General features: G+C 34.0%; 3 protein-coding genes across 4 annotated transcripts; 2 read left to right on the top strand and 1 right to left on the bottom strand.

The window, feature by feature from the left end:
* The first annotated feature begins 568 nt into the window (after positions 1–568).
* LOC132562795 (uncharacterized) lies at positions 569–9,893 on the top strand. Its single transcript, XM_060227565.1, has 9 exons — positions 569–687; positions 2,387–2,526; positions 2,925–3,066; positions 4,265–4,386; positions 5,813–5,923; positions 8,061–8,106; positions 8,402–8,462; positions 8,932–9,022; positions 9,296–9,893. The coding sequence occupies exons 1-9, from the start codon at positions 585–587 to the stop codon at positions 9,440–9,442; spliced, it is 963 nt and encodes a 320-aa protein (XP_060083548.1). The 5' UTR covers positions 569–584; the 3' UTR covers positions 9,443–9,893.
* Positions 9,894–11,291: 1,398 nt separating this feature from the next.
* On the bottom strand, positions 11,292–16,508 carry LOC132562799 (testis-expressed protein 43-like; the record flags this gene model as incomplete). Its single annotated transcript, XM_060227570.1, has 3 exons — positions 11,292–12,136; positions 14,924–15,017; positions 16,432–16,508. Coding segments are annotated over 3 exons (390 nt in total), but the record flags the coding sequence as incomplete, so codon positions are not given.
* Positions 16,509–16,587: 79 nt separating this feature from the next.
* On the top strand, positions 16,588–21,337 carry LOC132562804 (G patch domain-containing protein 2-like). 2 transcript variants are annotated; one of them, XM_060227575.1, is made up of 7 exons: positions 16,588–16,648; positions 17,491–18,238; positions 18,997–19,064; positions 19,344–19,549; positions 19,736–19,780; positions 20,420–20,582; positions 20,991–21,337. In XM_060227575.1, exons 1-7 carry the CDS (start codon positions 16,588–16,590, stop codon positions 21,182–21,184), a joined length of 1,485 nt encoding a protein of 494 aa, XP_060083558.1. In that variant the 3' UTR covers positions 21,185–21,337. The 2 variants fall into 2 exon arrangements, with proteins under 2 accessions (XP_060083558.1, XP_060083559.1); XM_060227576.1 differs by having other exon boundaries at positions 16,627–16,688.
* The last annotated feature ends 2,585 nt before the right edge of the window (positions 21,338–23,922 follow it).

Genomic DNA, 23,922 nt, shown 5'->3' with positions numbered 1-23,922 from the left:
TGTGTTCATTATTTTGTTATTATAGATCTAATATATATTATATTTATTATATATTCAAAATACAATTTATATATAAATATATCATATGTTTTATATAATCTTTATTATATATGCAAAATACAAAATATACTTATATTCAGTTCATGTAATAACTATTATATAAATATTAAGTTCCGATCTGTGTGCGAGATGACTTTATATAATGAGTACAAGATGTCTCGTAAAAGGGTACGATTTGTCTTTGGGTCCGAGTTGTCTTGGGTACGAGTTGTCTTCTAATGGGTACGAGTTGTCTTGGGTACGAGTTGTCCAGCAATCCTTTCAATTACACATGCAAGTTATTTGTTTAAGATAAAATGAATTGACGAATACATTATATAAATATATTCATATTAAATCAATACCAATTTAATCAATTAAGCATAATTGTAGTTTCGTGTTAAGTTCTATTATTATACACAAGCATTAATCAAAATCCGGAAAAAGTATAGTCCGTAGTTGGCTTTAAAACTAGTCAAGATCAGCATTTTCCTGTCTGTAAAACTCGATATCACACGCGTAGCTAAAAGTAAAACTGACTCGAAATGGACTCAACAGAGGCTATACAGGAGTTGAAAAAACTTATTTCCGATGTTAAGCCATGTGCTGTTACAGAATTCCTTGGATGGATCCGGAGTAATATCGACGGTAAGACAGACTACACAAAGCCTCCAGAACACGTTCATACTGTTACAGTGTACGTTAATTTTGAGCACACCAGTATATCAACCATAGTTATTCATATGAAATATAATTAATAAAGCTATCTATCTATAAGTCTTACAATGATTATTTATCTGGACACAGGCAACGGATGCTTTATATGTCAGCCGATTTATGAATGTAACTATTATGTTTAAAAAATAAGACGAATCCTAAAGATTTCTGTGACCTGAATATGTACAGGCGAGTTGTCAAAATTTGAAGTAATGATATGGTGAGTTTTAGCACTCAATTCATATAAATAATATGTAATTGTATTTACCTCACTTTTGTGCATCCATTCATCTTGATTTTGAAAGGCTAAGACTAGAGGTTGGCATCACTGTTCAAATATTTTTTACTTAACCGAAATACAGTGTGATGTCAAATAGATTTCTTTTTATGACCCTGCCATTGAAAATGGGGAAGCATATAGTTTTACCCATGTACATCCTGTTCGACAGTCCGTCCATCCATCCATCAAGATTTAGTTTCCGCACAGTGATTTTGGAATGCCATAATAGAGCTAGATAATATTTTGCATATATGTTAAAATATGAAAAATCTAGCTTTAGTCAATGACCGTTCAGCAAGATTGCAAATTCTAAAACATCCTATTCTTAATAGTGTTAATATACTGTGTTTAACTGAGTCTAGTGTGTATGAAAATCAAATGGTTGATCACCATCATAATGGATGGACTTTAAATCTTCAAAGCAAGATAACTGTCATAGACTGATGTTTTACACAAGAGATGTATTAGGAATGAGGCTCATCCACACATAGAATTGGTGTATCTTTCATTGTCGTCTAATGATCACCCAAACTCCATTTGTCTTCAGTACAAATTACCACCAACATGTAAACAGTCTTTTATCAACGACATGTCAAACTTTGTATCTACTCACAGACCAGGCATTGGGTTTGGAGATATCAACATAAACATTCATACATCTTTCCATGAATTATTAAGACAAAGTTTACCAGATTGTGCACAACAAGTAAAAATACCAATTCACATCAGTGGATCAACATTAGATCAAGCACACTGAAAATAAATTGCTTAAACTCCAAGATTTAAAAAGACTGAAGTATCACTTGTATTAGTTTTTTTCTAATACTGTCAATGATGTTTCCCTACATTCTTTTCGTAAATGTCCAATGAACATGAAAGAAAATGAGAGGAAAATAGTTGTGGAGAAATGTTATCAAATGAAAATGTGTATATAGTTTCTTGCAGTGCAGCAAATTTCCTTGTAATCAAACCCTTTGAACACTCATTCTCTGTATACATTGTGTACTCTGATAAAATTTAACATAGTTAAGTTCCTCATTGCATGCCTTGAAAATAAGGTTTCAGTGCATTAAGTTCTTAAGGGTTTTATTCTTAATGTCATTAAGAAAATCTCTGTCAAGTTTTAATTTGCCCTTATTTTAAGATTATTCACTTCAGGTTGAATTTATTTTGACAGAGTTATTCTCCTTGCACCAAGATGATATTTGATAGAGTTATGCCCCTTGGACATAGATAATTTCAAACAGTTCTCATTTTTCAATTTTGTTCCCAGTGGGGTATTAATGCCGTACTGACATATCTATCCCCAGTAGTCTTTAAATACTGAGCTTTTACCACCATGATTTGCAGATATGTATGAGGAAGCAGTGGACAAATCAAGACAGAACTGTGACATCATGCTGGACACAATACGAGATGAAATAAGGGAAAGGTTACCTATCAACGCCACCTTTCCCACAGAGCGTATCCTTACACCAGTAGCTGGACCTGTTAGTATGATACCTGTAGAAATTACTACATACAACACTTCGAGCTGAACCTGTTAATACCATAACTGTAGACATCACTACATGTTAATTTATATGTGTAGAAATTACTACATACAACACTTAGAGCTGAAACTGTTAATACCATAACTGTAGACATCACTACATAAAAAACTTGGAGCTAAACTTGTTAATATAATATCTGTTGAGATTACTAATACAACTGGACCTCTTAGTATAATACCTATAGATATGCAATCATACTGGAGCATTTAAGATAATGCCTTTAAAGATCCCTACATGCAGCACTTGTAGGTGGACCAGATATGTTTCAATATGAAAGGGTATTATGTCATCCACAGAGCAATTATCTCAATTATAATCAGCTTTCTGATTTACAGAACTCAGACTGTGATCCTACCACTACTGTCCATGTAGATGCTTTCTTGTTTGATGATAATGTCATCGATGGCCTGTGTGATGATGGGAAGATGAGTAGAAACTATTGTCGGCAGTGTGGATCAAAGGAAATCAGTCCCCTAAGTTTGTACCAATTTTTAAAGTTAATAATGTCTTACAGTTCCTTAAGTTTGTAGCAATGACTTACACTCTGTTAAGTTTATAGCAAATTTTTTTCAGTCCAACCAATGGTTAACCAATGTCTTACATCCCCATCAGTTTGAAACACATGTTTTGCAGTCCTATCAGTTTTTACCAATGCTTTACAAATCTGTACCAATGTCTGACATTCCCCATTAGTTTTTACCTATATCTTACAGTATTGTGTGTTTGTACCAATATCGTAGACCCATCAGTTTGTACCAAATGTCTTACAGTCCTATCAGTTTGTACCAAATGTCTTACAGTCCCATCAATTTGTACCAAATGTCTTACAGTCCCATCAATTTGTACCAAATGTCTTAGGTTAATATCAGTTTGTACGAAATGTCTTACAGTCCCATCATTTTGTATGAAATGTCTTACAGTCCCATCAATTTGTATGAAATGTCTTACAGTCCCATCAGTTTGTACCAAATGTCTTACAGTCCTATCAGTTTGTACCAAATGTCTTACAGTCCCATCAATTTGTACCAAATGTCTTACAGTCCCATCAATTTGTACCAAATGTCTTAGGTTAATATCAGTTTGTACGAAATGTCTTACAGTCCCATCATTTTGTATGAAATGTCTTGCAGTCCCATCAGTTTGTACGAAATGTCTTACAGTCCCATCATTTTGTACCAAATGTCTTACAGTCCCATCAGTTTGTACCAAATGTCTTACAGTCCCATCAATTTGTACCAAATGTCTTACAGTCCCATCAATTTGTACCAAATGTCTTACAGTCCCATCAATTTGTACAAAATGTCTTACAGTCCCATCAGTTTGTACCAAATGTTTTACAGTCCCATCAGTTTGTACCAAATGTCTTACAGTCCTATCTGTGTGTACCAAATGTCTTACAATCCTTAGATTTATTCGCAACTATGCTTCAATTGCTAAAGTTTGTGATGCAATTTTTTTGACATTTATGAAAAATCTTGAAAAGAAGAGATATTAATTGTTGTATAAAGAAATGTATTGAGAATATATTAAAGAGATCTTCTTAACACTGTAACTGTATGACAGAAGTCTGTTAAGGTTTAATTTCTCATTCAAACTTACACAGCACTGGGACAGTGGTAACCAGGTACAATCGACTGGAATTTGTTCTTAAGATAGACACCTTATTCTGTTTCAGCCTTTATAACTCACTCTGCATCAGTGAGACAGATAAAATACATGTTTCAATACTTGCTACCTAATCTCCATGGAAAAGCTGTACTCGATGTTGGATCAAGGACTGGTGCAGTACTTTATGGGGTAAGACTGTTTATATCAGTTTTTATCTGTCAGGATCTTTACAAAAGTTTCTATTTCTTGTGAGATCAATTAAATATGTCTGCCAATTTTGTCCAAGACAATCTCAAACAATAAGATTGTTGAAAAAACTTGTATTAAATGGACACAAATATCATAGTGTAATCTAGTGACCATTTATTGTCATACAATCTTACTTTAGTTACTGTAAAGTCATTCATTTTTGTGGATATTAATTTTAGTTTTCAGTTTTCGTGGGGGATTAATTTTTCATTGATTTCATTATTACTGATATTCCATGAAGTCAGATGTCCATGAACCACTAAAATAATTACTGTATACAGAGAAATTTTTGTCGTCGTTTAATTTTCATCATTTTTGTCCATGAACAAGAAGGGCAAATTTACGATGGGTCGTTACCTTTTGTATAATCTTCAGAGGATGGAATGAATACATGGCGAATCCATTTATAATGGTACCAGGGCCGACATAATCTGGGGTGAAAACATCCTCTTATGCAGTATAAGTGAATTTGTTGAGTCAAATGTTTCCATGAAATCAAATATTCACGAAAGCCACAGAAATTGAGCTCCTCATAAATACATGATTCTACAGAATATTGTTATTTGAGTTCATATACAAATCGAAGTTCTATGATTAAAACACCAATCTTGTGATAACACTTGTCAGCCCTGCTAGGATATTTTAATAATGAACACAAAGAATTGTCATGTATGCTGTAGCTAATCAATATACATTTCATTCTTTTCTGAAGCATAAATATGAGAAAGCAAACTTGAAATATCATTTATGAAGCAACATCATCAAAACTTTTTTTTTGTGGGGAAACTTTTGCACAAAATTTTCTTTGTACATAGCATTAGAATTATTGTGTTGTGTAAGAAATGTTATCAAATATACATGTAATAGGAAGGAGCAATGAAAACTCCCTGCCCTGGTGAGATTCGAACTAGCGACCCTTCAGTCTCTAGCCAGACACTCTACCGCTCGACAAAGGGGAAATTCCCACTAGCTGAGGCTAGTAAGGTGACCTGCACTTTCAACTTCTACCCTTTCTTGTCCTTCACAAAGTCTTTAACCCTGAAGACCAAAACTACCAAGGTTCAATATCTCCAAGGAAGCATCAAAATCTCCTTTAGCTTCTACCCTTGGAGTGGTCAATGGCACCAAAATTGTAATAGGAATGAACAATGAAAAATATCCTGTCACTGCTGGGGTTTGAACTAATGACCCTTTGGTCTCTGGCCAGTCACTCTATTGTTCAGCTAAAGGGAAATTCCCACTAGCTGAGGCTGGTACATCGACCTGTACTTTCAACTTCTACATAGACAAACTACCTGTTTTTCATTTGGACATTTTTTTTGTGACATTAATCATTAAACTATAAAACATTTCTTTTTCAATCTAGGCATATCTGTTCAGTGATGCAAGTAAAATAGTTGGTGTGGAATTAGACAAAAGCTTTTGTGATCTACAGAAGAAGATAGTGGAGAAATACGAATTCAAAGATAGGATAAAGGTATGTTGCAGATCTCTCTACTGGGATGACCATCTTCAAAATGATTTTTGCTTTCTGTGATGTAACTTTCTGTGAAGGGAAAGAAAGCATCTTCTCCAGTTTTTCAAGAGAACAGGGAAGAAAGTTGAAATTGTTATCAAAAGAAAGTACAGATCAATGATCGTTCTTCTCCTGAACAACTACACATGTACCGAAAATCAAGAAGAAAGCTACAACCTCTGCATCAGAAACATTAATAACACAGGTTATGTGTTTTGTAGTGTAGACTTTGATACTTGTCTTTTCTTTTACATTTAATGTTTCTTGAAAAAGTAAGATATCATTGTAATTGAACATCCATCAATGAACTATTCATTTGAAAAATTTGAGTGCATGCCCTAAGACTTCGTCTCTTTATAATGTCTGACACTCTAGAAGAGATAACATGTTGTTCGGACAAGACAGGATATTGGACTACAGAGGTCTGATTGATTTATTTTTTTATTAGAAATTGAGTTACAGTATAACAAAGGAATATAAGGATGACAAACTTTCTCATTAGCCCCACCATCATCAGATTCTAGGCTATTAAAATACCTTACACCTGTGGTCTGTTGCCCGTCTGTCCGTAAACAATTTTTTGTCATCACTGTTTCTTGAGAAGTACTGGATGAATCTCTGTCAAATTTCACATGCTGATTCCCTGTGGTCTCTAGTTGTGTCCATATGATTTTAGGACTGATCAGAAAAACAAAATGGCTGACAGGTGGCCATCTTGAATTTTGACTTTACAAGTTTGTTATTGCTATTTCTTTAGAAGTACTTGATGAATTTTTCTTATGTTTCATATGTAGATTACCCTTGGTCCCTAGTTGTGCCAGTTGATTTTGGGTCTGATCAGAAGAAATAAAATGGCTGAAAGGTGGCTATCCTGGATTTTGACTTTGAAAGTTTGTTATTACTATTTCTTGTGAACTACCACAGAGATCTTTCTCAGATTTCAAGTATAGGTTCCTCTTGGTTCCTTGTTGTGCTTGTTTAAGTTTGAGACTGATCAGAAGAGCAAAATATCAAACAGGCAGCAATCTTAGATTTCGACAAGTAAAAACTGTTATGGCTATTTCTTAAGAAGTACAGACTGGATCTCTCTCAAATTTAATGTGTCTGTTCCCTTTGATCTCTACTTGTGCCTATTTGATTTTGGGACTGATCAGGAGAAAAAATGACTTCCAGGTGACCATTTTGGATTTGATCGGTAAAGACTATCATGACTATTTCTGCAAAGAAATTTTCAAATTTCTTATCAATAAGATCAAAAACAGAGAAGAAAAGAGACAAGAAGAGAAAAAATCAAACTTTCAAAGAGCAAATAAAAATCTAGCAATGATGGGGTGCCAAGATCCTCTGGAATCTCTTGCTGTAGTGTCACATGGCCACCAGCCCTTAATCAGTGGATAAAAGCAATCCATTTATCATTTTGTACATATCAGGAATCACCTGCAAGATATAAAATTGATGAAGCAGTGATACAGATATCCATTTCTCTTATGTTCCTGTGTCTCGGATTTACTCCAGAACTCATGCTCTCTTTAGGATGATAAAACCAAGAGACCCAAGTCAGTTCGCAGTGTATTCTAATATGAAAAATACACTAAATTCAGACATGCCAGTCCATTTCATACCTTTGATAAGATACCTTAATTATTGTCAACATAACTCAAACTTGGGTATTCATGAAAATCAAGACCACAAAGAATACTACGTACATTTGTATTAATTTCATATAAAAAATTCTCATAATTAGTTCATAATTTAAGCTCAGTACAATACATTATACTGAGCATTAATTTGCTGATCTATTATGATATACTTTAAACATTTTACCATCCAATGTATCTGAGATGTCACTGTCCTGTGTATCAGTTTGGTCATCACCCGGTATATATCGGAGTGGAGAGATTATCATCCTGTATGTATCGGAGAGATTATCATTCTGAGTATATTGCAGAGATTATCATCCTGTATATATCTCCGAGATTATCATCTGGTATCCTGTATAACAGAGATATCCTGCATATTGGAAACGATATCATGCTGTATGTTGGAGAAATTGTTTTTCTGTATCCTGTACATCAGAGCTTGTGTTTGGTCTTTGTAGATTGTGCACCAGAATATAATGAACTATCTACAGTATCTAAACAGATGTAAGTACAAGCTTCATAATGTACTATCATTCCTCCATACCATTTCAACACTGTAGTGGGACATCACATTGGTCAGATTATAAAGGAAATCATGATATACAGGCCATATTTGGTTGTTTTCATTAATATCCAATAAGTGTTATAACAGTGCAAATTCAATTCAAGTTTGATGTTTATGAATTAACAATAACTTTGATGTCAAATAATATTAAAGCATACAAGTCATTATTCAGATCAGAATGATTAAGGTGTTAATTTGTAAGGTATTCTAATAATATCATGGGCCTTTTTTCAGTTGATGTTATAATCCTCAATAACGTATTTGAATTCTTCATGGAAATGAAAGCTCAGAAGCAGTAAGTATAGATATTAACTGCTAATCACCATGACAGAAATATTAAAGTTATTTCACAAGGACATGAGAACAAGTGACATAATATGTGTGATTAGGTCTGTCCTTATATGATTGGGCCCATCATAATGTCATGTAATATCTGACATACGTGTGGGTACTTGTGGGTTAAGGAAAGGTGTATCATTCTGAAAATTAACCTTGTTGCATTTTCTCATACAGATACAAGTGTGTGATATATGAATTTCATGCTATGCGAAAGGATTTAAATAAGTAAACTCTGCAGTATTGCCCTATACCTTAATTGTATAAATTCATTCGAATATTATCATATTCACAAAACACACTCAAAGTAATTGATTGTATGAATTCTTTGGTCCACTCAGTCATTGATTTTGAGATTTCATTGATGGAGTCAGTCTGTAATTATATTTATCAATTAATCTCACCACTAAAACTCATTATATTTATAGAGTCTGGCAGTCACTGTATCAAAACATAAATAAACCTGGCACAATGTTGATCACCATTCCAAGTGTGAAGGAAAGTCTGCAAAATCTGCAGGTATGTGTTTATGTTTATTGGAATTTGCATACAAATCCATATCATATTATTCACCATCTGCTCGAAGAAGCTTTCATAGAAACGTCACTTACACAGACTTGACAATGTATTATCAATTTAAAAGTTTTTTAGATGAATTTCACACAAATGAAATTGATAAATCAAATACCAAAACAACACTGGCTATTCTGTTCCTGAAATGTTTGTAATTGTTTGTTATTATCTGTCAGTGTAAAAAGAGAATTATCATTATTTTTTGTTTTTGTATAACAGACGAACATAAATCTGTCCAAATGGCTGAAGGAGGTAGACATGTGTGAGGTGTGCAAAAAAACAAATATGTTAATGTATGGCCAGGAAGATCCAGACGACAAAGACCTTGCATCCATTCATCTGTACGAGGTCCTTCCCAGGACATAAAAGTCATCTTAATATTTTTGTCAAGATTATTGAACAGATTATAATGTTAATTGTAGCATCCTGCTTGATGACATTACTTAATATTCTCTTATAGTAGTAATGTTAATTGTATGACATCATTGTAATGAATACATATAAGGAAAGTCAGTATAGTTGTGATTGCCATATCAGTTCATTCAGTGAGGTCATCATATATAACATTACAATTGACATTAATCTGATTAGCCTGAAGAGAGAAATTTCTCAATAGCAAAACAAATCTAACATTTCTGAATCATTGACCCCGATGAATCACTTGTCATCATAAGTCCGTCTATTTCAGAGAAAATAACCTAAAACTCAGATGGAGTGTTTAATAGTAGTTTTCCCCTTTGATATCAATATAGGAGCCAAGTTTGTGTGCTATCTTTTCTTTAAAAGTCAGTATTCAATAAATTACAGTACTAGCAAATTTCATTGTGTGATTTGTTTTGCTCTCCACGGTTTTAAATTTAGGTTTCATTTGGTATTTTAATTACAGATAGAATTATAGGTTTGTACTATATTCAGTACATGCTACACCCAGAGTTAGTGTATATAAAAGGTATAGCTGTGGCTGATACCAACAATATTGATACATTTTTCAATCATCAATACTTTCCTGGTCTCCTAGTAATCATTATTAGAAAACAATTGACCAAAAATGTCATTGAAATTTTAAATCTTAGCAGTATAAAAACAATGTGTAAATAATGAAATTTTTATTTTCTGTTTGATTTGACCCTTGAAGTACATTCAAGGATGAGCCTAGACAATTTTGTTCAGGAGAATGATACCATTACTGCTGGTTAATATACTGGGTATTGTCATATCATTGATGGTCTTAATAACATGTTACCATAAGGATTTTTGGCTACAAGACCTGGCATCTGGCCTCTGTTACTATGTAGTCAAAGCAAAACAAAGGCTGTCAGCCAATTCCTATATTTCTATATTTTCCTATTTTTTGAAAAATATTCTATATTTTCAGGAAATTTGTCACTGATAAATGTAGAGGTTGTAAATTTTTCCTTGATACTGCTTTTGGCTTCTTTATATTACAGGTTAGAGAATTCTTAAGTCTTTGAAAGCATCGCAAGCCACCAGAAAATGATTCAGTGCATCTCTTTATCATCTTTATGGGCACTTTGCAAGGCAGTACAACAGAATATTGGCCTTTATGGTGCCCATTCAGATGATGATGATGATGATGAACTATGCAGCAGCTCTCTGCCTGGATTGTGATGCTGTTGAAGTGAATAGTTATTTTAAGGTAGTTTTTAATCATTGATTGATATAGAAACAGTAAGTGAAGGTAAGAATTGTTAGTATAAATGCCTTTGAATGAATCAATTTTCGTTTGGAAAACTCCTAATTTTTGCTTCAAAACTAGCAAAAAATTATATTTGTTGAAAAACATTCCTGTATTCCTCCTATATTTTGAAGACTTGGTTGACAGCCTGAAAACATCTACATATGTATTGTAGTCACAATAAAGTATCGGAATTCATTTGAAAACTTCAATATTTTTTATTATTAACACCACAAATAAAAACAACAATCAGCTATTTATACAGGTTTGTGCTTCCATGTAAAGTGAGTCTGTATATAAATGAAGATGTACAAGATGCTTATAATCAAAACAAATTACACTATGTTGAGGAGAAAGATTTTGTACAAAATATCAATATATGTAAGAAGACAAAGAGCACTTGATGAATATAATATGAAAGGTTTCTTTGTTAGATATACAGAAGTATCACAAAAGGATATCAATTTACAACAGTAAATTAAAAAAGACAAAAAAAAAACAAAAAAAAAAAGGATAAAGAAAACAAGCTTAAGTTCAACCCAAAATAAGTCATGCTTTTAAAATTCATTATTATGAAAACTTGCTGAAAGCCCCTGTGAGAAATATTTTCAAACCAAAGAAGGAAAATATGTTTCGGTAAAACTCTGCATGCAACATATAGATACAAAATTCCAACATTATGTATGACTAAGGTACAAAAAATACTTAGGAGTGTGCCATATATATAAAGGGGAAAATATCGGCAAAAGAACTCTCAACAGTAAATAGAATTTTTAAAATATTTAAAGTCTGAATGATATATTAAAAAGCAGGTGCGAAGAAAAACATAATGTGATTGTAAAACTATGTAATAATAAAAGATTTACAAAAATAGATAATCACAGTTTGCACAAGTCTATGGAAATGGCAAGTTAACCATTGTGAAGTAAATTACTAATACTGATTGTGAATAATAGAAGGCCTGTGATGAATTAAACCCTCATATGAGTGTGACAAAGGGATCTTTGATCAATAATACCAGTAACTTCCATACTGCATTAAATCTGGACGAAATCCACATAAGACATGTATATTCATATCACAACATGTTCATAGCATACCCTATATCACATTGTGTTTATTCAAAAATATCAAAAGTTCAATTCTTATTCTGTTATATCGCTAGCTCTGCGGAACATTAGTTCACTCTGGTATTTAGAGGTTTCGTGGTGGAAATCAGGCTGAAGTAATCTTGCCCTGCTTGGCATTTTGTACTTTCCCTCAACACGATTCCGGTCCTCCACATTGTAGTGCATCTGTTCACGTTTTTCTAAGAACATATTTTCATCATGTTCCACGTGAGGAATTCCTCCCAGCTCTGCATTCTGGAATACAATGAAATAATATTTCACTATCTATCATGTTCAATGTCAGGAATCTATTTGGTAACAAAGTTCTCATGATATTCAATTTCTGCCTTCCTGCAATGAATTGCCTAAAACATACAATCACTGCCATGTTTGTAAAAAGAATTGTTCAACAATTCAGTCAAACACTGACTCCTAGCTCTAAGTGATCTTGACTTTGTGCATCAACATATTTTTAAAGGTTGTAGGTAACCCTTCAGTAATTGTAAGATCTTTTATTTTACCAACCCTCCAACTGGTGTAAGAATTGCAAAATCTAGTATTTATCTTTATAGATTAACATATATGTGAGGTCAACAGAATAAATTGTTGATCAATTTATACTTCCTACTAAGATCTGAAAAGAAACAAAATGGATGATATCACCTCACCAATGGATACAGTCATTCAGGTTTTTATTTCAAAGAAAATTAATGTTATTTCTATTTTGATGCATTTGGATTCTATTATTCCTAACATATATGTACTTGTGAAAATGTCCACACCATGAAAAACCTCTTTCATTCAATGCATTTATAACAAAAAAAAACCCCAAAAAACCTAAACATATATGAAGTTTCATAAAATCAAAAGGAAGGAGCATGCTTCATGCTGGTAATTAGTTCTAAGCTTATCTATGGAAATGTAAAAACAAATCATGCTAGTTGGTATAGCTTGGAGTCAACATTATAATCTAATGCCATTTTTAGCATGCACATGATGAACATCAACTGAAAACTAGAAATATTTGTCCAACTCCTTAATATAACTTAATATGGACATCAAACAATATAACAAATAATATCATATGTTAAGTCCTGTCTTACTTTAATCCTTTAATGAGAGGCTCATTATCAATACAGTATATCATATATGCATGATAAGGTAGTTATACCAATTCATTACTATTTTTGTATACTACTTGAATTTTACTTCCAGAAGGGCATTACAAAATTAAATTCTCATTAAATGAAGAGATTTCACCTTTTTAATTGCTTCTTTTTTTCAAATAAAAGGATGTAAATATATTAGAATGAATAATTCAGGAATTTGCTGTTATGATAACATAAATTTCAGTTATCTGTGGCAGCCTACTGTATGAAACTGCTACAGTAACTGCAAATCTGGCAACCAGAATTGATGTCTGTGGTTAGTGATAGGCTATGCCTTCCTTAACATCTACAAAAAAATAGAGATGAAATTGCACAAAAGCTTGTCTTATTTATTGTTGTACAGAGATGTTTATGTAGCAAATTTAGATATCTGTATCGGGTACACAACATGCAAATTGTGGAATTAGTGGTTATAGTACTAATTATACTACTGTGATTATATATATATATGCTTAAACTAATCTACATACATAGTTCAATATGATAATTACACTGTATATAGATTGTTATCTATGTATATCTTTCTTGACATTTAAACAACTAAAGACATTAGCTACCACTTTAAGATATAATGGTACAATGTGTTGACAAGTAGTTGCTGAAAATTCCACCAGAACTGCAGTTTCCATGGTGATCAAATGCAACCAGTTTTTATAGGTTCTAAACATTTTTTATTAATCATCCAATGATGATCAACATGACAAAAACTCAGCACACAAAACACTTGAGTTAAACAATAAAACATGAGGAGTATTCTTTGCTGTAGATTAACTGGCACATTAAGCTCAAGTGTGTGCTTTTAAAAGCTCAATGTTCAGTTTACATACTTTAAGACATTTTAAACAAGATTTATTACCAATATGTACAGACTGAAGGTCTTTGTAAGTTTTAAGAATGATTTATACGTGTAATACTGCAAATTTTGTATGTGTTCAAGCATAGTATGTGATTGTTAATAGATCTAGACTAAAATGGAATGTTAATGACCTGTTCTGACAATATTCATGCTTTAAACTTACATACCAAGAATCACTCCTAGTGCAACATCCTCATAAAGGCTAGAAAATGGTATCATTATCAGTTACGAAAATAAAGTGTTCCAATGGATATGAGGCTCAGAGATTATAGATACATGCAAACTCTTGCCCTGAAGGGTTAATGTTGTTGAGGATTAAAATAATTTTCACACCAAAGTTAATCTATCAAGTCAAATTACAAAGGGAACAATACAGGAATTCATAATGACAAAGATTTAAAAAAGAAATTGCAAAAAGCTTTCTTATCCCAAATATTGCACTGTTTCTTTGTTTAGTAAAGTAATTTGACTGAAAAGCACTGCTTAATAGGCCTCAGATCACATCTGTACTATTAAGGGTCATATTGTACATGCTGGTAGACTTCACAGAAATTTCTGGTCAGTTACCAAATATTTTTCCAAGCTTACCTATATTTCTTTTTTATTTATTTTTTCTTTTCATGAAAACGAAGTACCTAATTGGGTTTAGTGACCTTTAAAATTTTAAATAAAAAAATATTCATGTTTATCTAGCTACGTGGAAAAGTACAGTGTAATTATTTTTAGGACTCAGTAGCTGGGGTCGAAATTCAACTGAAAATATTTTCTTAAGTGCAGATATTTCTGCCAACTGTAGGTTCATGCATCTTGAATTAATGTACAAAATGGTTTATAAACAAGATCCTTTACAAATTTCTATATTTTCATTTTCCTCTGGTAGAACTAAAGGAAAAATTAAAATTGTGGTCTGAGGCCAAGTATAAGGAGTTTGTGATACAGTAGTCAAGTGAAAAAGGAACTCATCATCACATGTTTAACACAAGTAAAACAAATACAGGTATGATACTGCATATATACCTTAACAATCAGCTCCCTGTTCTTCATATCGGTCTTCCATTCCTGGACATAGAGCCGTGGCACCACTGGATGGAGGCGAGAATATTCTGGTATCCTGTGAACAAATAACAATGATGGTGTGACTGGAATATACTGTTTATCCCTCGTCAAATAGAATGAAGGATGAAATAAATGGAGTGTACTGTTTATCCCTTGTCAAATAGAATGAAGGATGAAATAAATGGAGTGTACTGTTTCTCCCCTGACTGACAGAAGACAAGGATGAAGTGAATGGAGTGTACAGTGTATCCCATGTTAGAGTGAAAGATGAAATAAATGGAGTGTACTGTTTTTCTCCTGTCTGACAGAAGAGAAGGATGGTGTGTACAGTTTATCCCATGTTAGATACAGGGAAGGATGGTGTGATTGGAGTGTATTGTTTATCCCTTATCTTACAGAAGAGAAGGATGGAGTGAATGGGGTGTACTGTTTACTCCCCTTCTGACAATAGAGAAGGATGGAATGTACAGTTTATCCCATCTCCTGTCTGACAAAAGATCATGTGAAGGATGGAGTGAATAGTGTACTGTTTATGGTGCGACAGATGATCTGACAGGGACGGATAGTGTAACTTGGACATACTCCAGTTTTCCTTGTACAACAGTAGGAAAGGCAGATGTTTCTGTAGTGAACTGCTGAACCTGTTTGATGTTAAAGAGCGATGGAGTTTAACTCCTGTCTGACAGTTGAGAAGGATTGTGTAACAATAGCTTCTTCTTATCCCCCATATGACATATGAGAAGATGGGATTACAAGCTTAAATCAGATAAATAATTTGAACTTCATGGTAAGTTTAAAAACTTATTTCTTTCAGGTGGCGGCAAAAGGTGACATTAAGGCATTATATCAGTATTGTGGACACAGAAACAGTGACTCTTAAACATCAAAATTCCTATTACAATAGATGGATTACATTGTAAATGATGAATATTTATTTTGGTTTAAATTGAGTTATAGTACCTACTTGTATATAAATTACTCTGTGCAAGATAGCAACATGAATCATGGTAAGGAATCTATCTTGTTAGAAATAGGCATTTTTTGGTCAGAATGACTGAGTTCTGTTGGCAAACATACCACATATCGTATTTTTCTGTAAAATTGTGTCATTTACACCGACCATAATTGCCATTAGAATTTAGAATGTAGATCATGGTTTAATGGTAAATCAACTATCTCAGTTGGGTTTTTTCCAAAATGATGTTTTTTTATTTGAATATCCTAATTTGGATTTATTTAAATATCTCAAATGAGACAATAGTTTACCAACCCAAATACACAATATCAACTCGCAACAATCAGCTGATATGGGAACTTGACAGTCTTAAGCTTCTTTTGTAACCCTTGACAACCATATGCTCGTCTTGGGCCTCGCCTAAAATTATCCGATTTTATTCTTCAGCAAGTACACTGACGTCAACCCTTTAATGAAGTTAATAGAAAAATTGGACTTTCCTGTATTCTCTTACCTTGGACGACTGTACTTGTACAGACTTTCAGCGAATTTCTGATTTATATTTCTGCGCCCCAGATCTGCCATTTTCCCTTCTTACTGTCTGCTAACGTCTCGTGAATGTCCGAGACATCGCGAGACTTGAGATCATAACAGTCATGGCGGTGGTCGAATGTGTCACGACGCCAGCTTCAATGTTTTGCATCATGTTTTCGTGGAGAATACGAATCCAAGTATAATATTGCATGTGCTTTTTATAAAGATATGAAGTTGGTATGCAAAAATATTCTATAACTTTTCAATGCTTAACAAGTGATCGCTTTATTTTTCCGTTCTATATTTGTGTGATTCCACGCCTACAATGGTGTTGGCTGTTGCGATTCGTCTATTTTGATTGCTTATTAAGTTATTGTCACAAGCTTAAAATAGATTCTTTGTGGAATTTCATCTTTTAACTTCCTTACTTGTATGACTACAAATTTTGTTCATACTGTGAACAAAACGGATGACAAGATCGTCATTTTTTGGTATAGTACGTATACACAAGATGGACTTTTTCACCAGAATGATTTTGCACATCGAGGGATGTTATGGGTCTTTTTTGAAATGTTAGCTGATGGTGAAAATGACATCTCTATACGATGTATATAAGAAAGAAATTTACTTAATGTATCTACCCCCATTCATCCTTCCCAGAAAAATAACACCAGGATTCCGTGAAAGGAAATTATATATGGATTCTAAAATTGTTTTCAGCCACGGGAGAGAATTTAAGAAGGATAGTTAACTACTGATAAGTATGTTTCAATTTTTTATAGAACAGCATTCATGCATACACCAGTCCAAAGTTAATATTTCAGCTGAATCTGGCCATGGATTATCAGTGCTTTCATTATCATTTAACAATAGGGGTACAATGCAGGTCAACCCACAAATGTAACGATCTAAGTTCTGATAGCATGGTCATAGAAATGGACCAAGGCAAAAGTAATGTAGCTTGCCACCCCCTCAAGATTCTGGTTTTTATATTCTGTTGTGGAAATTATGTTAACTTGTTGTCTTTATTTTTTTACAGTGTCCATACTTGTACTGATGGAGGGTCATATTGTGAAGGAATTTCAAAATCTGCGAGTGTTTTCAAACAACAAATTCGTGAGGATGGATGAGCTGGTGCATGACCTGGCAAGTGCTCTTGAGGAGACAGCCAGAAGCACCAAGTCTCAATCCCGTGAGGGTCAACCCTCAGGGTCATCCTCCAAACGTTGCAGTCGAAAACGCAAAGGAAAGAAGCGCCGTACATTCATAGTTGATGGAGGAAACATCAGTGAAGCTTCAGAAAGTAGTGTTGAGGAAGCTCTGAAGGATTACATGGAAAACATTATCCAGCAAAGTGATTCAGATGATATTGGTATGTCATCAACAGTTGCTAGGTTGACGATGCCGTTGAATTTTAGTTACGTGCCATCAGTTGAATCTGATTCTGTGACAGAAACTTTTTCTCCAAGACGTCCTCAGCGTCGAAGGAAGAAGTATAAGTCTATGGCGGTGGACAATGATCCAGAAATGATGATGCAGCCACCTATGCATCCACCAAAGCCGTACCAGCATCACCATGGCAGTGATGGGGCTCTCAACAACTCATCTGTGGACCAGGAAGCAACCCTAGCACCTCTCACTAGCAAAGACAATAATGGACTCTTAGTCTCTGTGTTACCAGGGAAAAGAAAGAGAAGTTCCAAGTCCAGGACAGACTTTCCTTCCAGCAGCAGCAGCAGTCAGAGTAAACCATCCAAGAATGAGGATACTATGGATGTAGGCTCACAGTAAGTCTCTGTATTATATATTTTCATTTTATGAGGCCGTACTAAAAGTTGGCCCCCTGATAAATTCATATTTTGTTTTTTGAACATGTCTTTTACTAAGAGTACATTGAAAAGACCCAAAATAATTCTGCTGCCCCCATTGCAACGCTTTAGACCTTGATTTTGATTTCTTGTTTTTCAGTCTGTTCATTTCCTCTTTAGTTTATTTCAATTTCCACCCTCAGTTGTGTACATGCACCTGTTAAATTGGCATATGTTCTCATATGCATAACACATGTTCTTGTTAGAACAAACCCTGTTGGAAAAAAAAGAAAGAAAAAAAGCTGTTGCCTAACTGATTTAGATAAACAAAAATTTGACCATATGAAGATATTAAGTAGTCACTGGCTAGGAGGACTAATTTATAGGTTTTATATACAGACTAAGAAAAAATGTGTTATTTGGTGAAGGACAGAGCCCAGCATGGTAAAGTAAGAAAAATAATTTAAATATAACCAGTGCCAGTACTCCTTAGTAATTGTTTTTCCAAACGGATAGATTTCATATCTTATTATGGGTTTCATTTGCTGTCCTAAAGATGATTTGCCAGATAACAATTTAAGTATTGAAAGAGAAGTCAATACACTATATGAACATCCGAATTGCAAGCTCAATGATTTATGATGAAATGATCATGAACACAGTTTTTTTTTGCATGAATGGTATTATCTGTGTCAAATAAATCATATATTTATAGTTAATACACATGGCCATTGTAGAGAGAGCAGCTCAAGTCTCAGCAGTAGTGAGAGTGATGGTCTTATCACCAATGATGAAGGAAGAGAAGGTAACTATGTTTGTTTCTTAAGCATATCTTGAATCCTGAATGTTTGTTTGATTTTAAGACATCATTTTTGGATTTTAGTAGACCCTTGAGAGTAGGTTTTTGACTCCCGAAAATTAGTTTTTGATTGACTGTTGGATTATGGAGGGATATGTCAATTACCTGTATGTTTTGACCCATCAGATTTGTTATTTAACCTCTGAAATTGCCTAATTTCTAGAATTTGCTAAAAGGATAATTAATTGCTTTAAGAAGTACCAGAATTGAAAATTGCTCTTTCAGCTGATGATGAGCAGAGTGATTTTTTCTATGAGGGTGGTCCAGCGTGTGGAATTCCTGGTATTATTCCATGGTGGGAAAATGATGCAGGTCATCGAGAAGTTGAGTCAGATAAGGAGTTTCAGCAAATACTGACAGGAACATTTGAACACCTCTCCAAATCCTCACAGATGGCATTCAAAGCCAGAGTGTCCAGGCTCATGGCAAAGGTGACAAGAATCTTCCTGCTTTCTGTATTTAAAAGTAAAAAAAAAAAAAAAAAAAAATCCTAGCTGTCTTTAGTTTAAGAAAGCATAATGATAAACTGAACCTATTACATTTTTAGCAATGAATCTAGGTAATCTTCATTTTATTCTCACTCTTTACGACAACAATGTCTTTCTGTTTTTTCTTAGTCTGGCAGAGAAATTCGCTTTGGAAGAAGAAAGTTGAAAGAAAAGGTTTGTCTTTGCTTTCTCTCAATGATTTATAAGATAATAATGATGAATGTGTGCATATTGCCTTGAATTATGATAAATAAGACAGGTACTGCAGACATCATTTGAAACAGCTTGTTTGAATGCAAGTCACCAATCTTGAGATTTGCAAACATCTTTGAATATGATGATCTGTTCTGATGTCACTGATGCGAAGACACAATATCATTATTGAAGCTATTCATATGTGCTGTTTTGATAGTGAAAATGGAATGAAAGTTTTAGAGAAGTGTTGATTTTATTACAGAATTATCTGTACAAAACTTTGGAGTCCACATATTTTCATTGTTATGAAGAGAGATATATAGGTTAATGTGACCCAACATTGTGGACAGGGCAGTGAATCTTTGTGATATCTCATTTCTTAGTGTTTGTTAACCTGCATAAATCTTGATTATGCTTATTTGCTTTAGCTAAAATTTTTATGTATTGCCAGCCCCATACAAATAAAACTTTATATGGTGTTCAAATTATAACATACTTCTTATGCTCAAAACATCAGAGCTAGAGATGGTGATATTTAAGTTTCTTAGTATGTTTATTATTCCTTCATTGTTAGTTCTTTTAATTACATATAAGTTTGTACAATTATTTATTTAACAGCATCCTGGCTATACAGTGTCAAGATTTCTCCAAGATCGACAAGTATGGAATTCAATGCAGGGAATGATTTCCCCTGCCTGGCAGTCTAGTAACAACACAAGCTCCTGTAACGATAACTCAAAACGTCGCAGGAATACACCCCCACCAACACCACAGACTGAAGGTAGCTATTTACCTCAGAAACCACATGCCTGCCCCTACCAGCAGCTCCACCATCACTTTTTCATAACCTATTTTATATCTGCAAGAAATTGATAGGACTTTCTCTTTGGATAATATGCCAAATGTTTTAGACCTATTTATTATGACAAAATGAAGAACCTTATGACTATTTAGCTGAGCATGAAACCCATATCATTCCATGTCATCTTGTGAAGTTTTTCCAAGGCCATCCTTGCTCAAGTTTATACTATCCTCTGTACTATCATGTACCTGGTAACTCCAAAGTTTAAAACATTTTTAAAACACTTTGTTATGTGGAGTTGTTTGAAGTATTCACATCACATTAAGGATATTTTGAATACTGTTTAGTATTTTTACAATCTGAATAATAAGATCATTTTGTCTACAGGTTTCATTGGCAATGAGGCAGAGCCTATCCCTGATTCAAACTTAGGCAGTAAGATGTTACAGAATATGGGCTGGACACCAGGATCAGGACTGGGATCAGACGGAGCTGGCATTAAAACTCCAGTCATGGCCTACCGACGGCCAAGGCGTCAAGGACTTGGCTGTCGGACAGCTACAAAGCCATCTGATCATTAATGACTTGTCTTGGGTGTATGTGATGTTTTAAAGACAGTAGATCAGTATATATGCACTGATGCATGGTGATGTACTGTCAGGATGTTCCATGATATATTTTGAACTGCTAAAACATAAGGAAGTTATGGTTTTATTTTGTACAATGTACAATTCATGTTGGTAATAATATTCATGTTCATTATGAAATAATTATTCATTTGTTTTGAATGTAGAAAAACATAATTTCTGTATGTAGTGTATAGGTATATCTGAGAGGGATCAGTCAGAATCCATGAACATGAGTAATCTTGTTTTTAATCCTGAAGTAAATAACACAGCTTTTACCCTTGTTATGATAATGTTCACGAAGCAGGACTTGACTGAGTTAATCACTCTTTTGTAAATTTATACCAAACATAAAATCAAACAGAATGTAGGGAATGCAACACATGTCAGAAGATTTGAGAATGACAAGCTGGTCTACTGTAGGATTTTGTTCATTTGTTAGGTTTATCGCTCCATGAACAAGTCATTTCAAGATAGGACTTTTTATGAAGCCGCTGGCTACCTCACTGAACAACATACGAAAGGCATGTTGGATGCTATCAAGAGCATTTAGGGTAAAGTGTCTTGTCATAGAACACAGCCATACAAGCACAGATCAGTTCATCTCTCAGATTCTTTCGGTAAAAATCCAAATTGATAAAGATGGTGGCAGGGAATCAGATTTTGTTGTGATTAAATTGTCTTAAACTCACCATTTTCAAGACTTAAGTTCACTCAGAAATTTCCTGTTAATGAAAAATCACTTATTGGTAGAAAAGTGATGTTTTACCTTCATGCCCAAAATTTATGTTAAACCATCAGTCAGACTGTGTAAGATAAGATATTGTTGAACCCATTCAAATTATGCAAATTATGATGCAGTATTTAAAAATGTCCTAGATAGCAAGACAAAAGCTACCAATTGGTAAATACACTGGCATGTTTGGAATACCCTGGTATTCAAATATATATCAATGATAATATGATTATCTTTTGAAACTTTTACATGTTAATCAACAGTTAAGAAATCGCAGTTCCATTTTGTTCTTCATCATATTGAATATTGTGATGAAGAAGCCATGCAAGACACAGGGGCCTGCAAGCCCCCCAAAAAAGCATGTCAGCTTGTGTATTGGTAGAAGTAAGAATTGATATATTGCAAAGAGTGGATTTAGATTTAATGCTTTGGATTAATGTTTATTAAAATCATCAGTCTTCCAGTTAGTTAGAAATAGCCTTGGTGGAATTTACTTACCGAAATGTATAGTGGAACACTGTTGCTCTTTGACAATACACATGCTAACATTCCATTCTCCATATACTGATAGCTTGTAATACAGAGTTTGGACCTCATATTATGTCAGATGGCATTAGTATGATGTTACAGCAAGATGTAAAAGTGATCACCCTAAATCAATACTAAATAAATGGCATGGACGTGAAAAATTGGTGATATCAGTTGCTTCTGGTGGTCATTTTCAACCCTCTATCCTCAGCTTTTACCATTTATGTGAATACTGACCTCATGGAGCTTTGTAATTTCAATGCCAATATCTTATCAATAGTTAGATTTATGCATGATCTCACCATGTGTTAAAAGATTCAAATTTGAGGTTCAAACTATCAATAGGTAGAAAATGGTTGTTTTTTTTAGGGATACCGCGACATACGTCCTCTGTCAACTTTTACTATATATTGCAACTATTCATGAAAAAGGGAGTGGATTTTAATTAAATTTGGTCTCTGAATTTGGTGTAAATGGTGGGTCTGCCCCCCCCCCCCCACTCCCTCTTGGTCTTTAGGGGCAGGCCCAATAGGGAAAAATCAATCAATTTCCTTAAAATCTATCTTGTTCTTAAGGAAGGGTAGGATATTTTCCAAATTTAGTCTGAAGCATGCTTGGATGAAGGAAAATCAGTTATAAATGGTAGCTTTCAACCCCCTGGGGCTAAAGGGGTGTGGGCAATAGGGAAAATCTATCAATTCTTTAAAATCTACCTTGTTCTTTAGGAGTTGCAGGATTTGTCCAAAATTGATCTGAAGCATGCTTTGGTGAAGGGAAATCAGTTTTGTTTAAACAGTGGGTCTCGACCCCCTGGGACTAAAGGGGTTGGGGCCCAATGGGGAAAATCTATCAATTTCAGTAAAATCAATCTTTTGTTTTTTTTTTTAATTGCAGGATATTGTCCATTTTTCATTATCAAAATTTATTTGGGTGTTTGGTTCTTTGAAACATTTGAATAACTATAGCATTGCTCAGCATCAGATAGTAAACACAATTATAACTGATAATTTGTCCTGGGGTCTGGTCCCAACTTAGGACAGATTATATCTTTGAAGCCATTAAGATTACCATCCTATAACTTAATAGCATTGCTGGACATCAAGAGATTAACAACTGATCTCTGTCAGCACCCCTAGGAAATTTGAAGCTGTATCTGTAGGATGAAGCTCATCAGGGGAAATATTTTCCTTTAAAAGAAATGTGAAGTTCTGCATTATTGACCTAAATATCCAGATGAGCGATACCAGGCCCTCTTGTTCTTTTGTTTCTTGTTTTGTTTTTTGCTCACCTAGCCAGAAGGGCATAGATGCTTAGAGTAGTGATATTTGACTGGTATGTTCCTAGGATGAAGCCTGAGGAAGTTTGCAAAAAGATTTGACCTTGACCAATTTTCAAGGTCACAGGGGTCAAATTTGTTAAAACATTTAAA

This window comes from Ylistrum balloti, unplaced genomic scaffold (assembly GCF_031769215.1).
Source record: "Ylistrum balloti isolate Yb309-2 unplaced genomic scaffold, AGI_CSIRO_Ybal_v1 Utg371514, whole genome shotgun sequence".
In the NCBI taxonomy this organism is placed as follows: Eukaryota; Metazoa; Mollusca; class Bivalvia; order Pectinida; family Pectinidae; genus Ylistrum; species Ylistrum balloti.
The sequence above is the reverse complement of the archived record's forward strand: the minus strand, read 5'-3'. Positions and strand labels throughout refer to the sequence as shown.

Bases quoted from the DNA above. Each gene is read 5' to 3' on its own strand.
- LOC132562804 (XM_060227575.1), top strand. From the start codon at position 16,588: ATGTGTCACGACGCCAGCTTCAATGTTTTGCATCATGTTTTCGTGGAG. The intron at 16,649-17,490 runs GTATAATATTGC...ATTTTTTTACAG, and splicing joins CGTGGAGAATACGAATCCAA to TGTCCATACTTGTACTGATG. The intron at 20,583-20,990 runs GTAGCTATTTAC...TTTTGTCTACAG, and splicing joins ACCAACACCACAGACTGAAG to GTTTCATTGGCAATGAGGCA.
- LOC132562795 (XM_060227565.1), top strand. From the start codon at position 585: ATGGACTCAACAGAGGCTATACAGGAGTTGAAAAAACTTATTTCCGAT. The intron at 4,387-5,812 runs GTAAGACTGTTT...TTTTCAATCTAG, and splicing joins CTGGTGCAGTACTTTATGGG to GCATATCTGTTCAGTGATGC. The intron at 5,924-8,060 runs GTATGTTGCAGA...TGGTCTTTGTAG, and splicing joins AATTCAAAGATAGGATAAAG to ATTGTGCACCAGAATATAAT.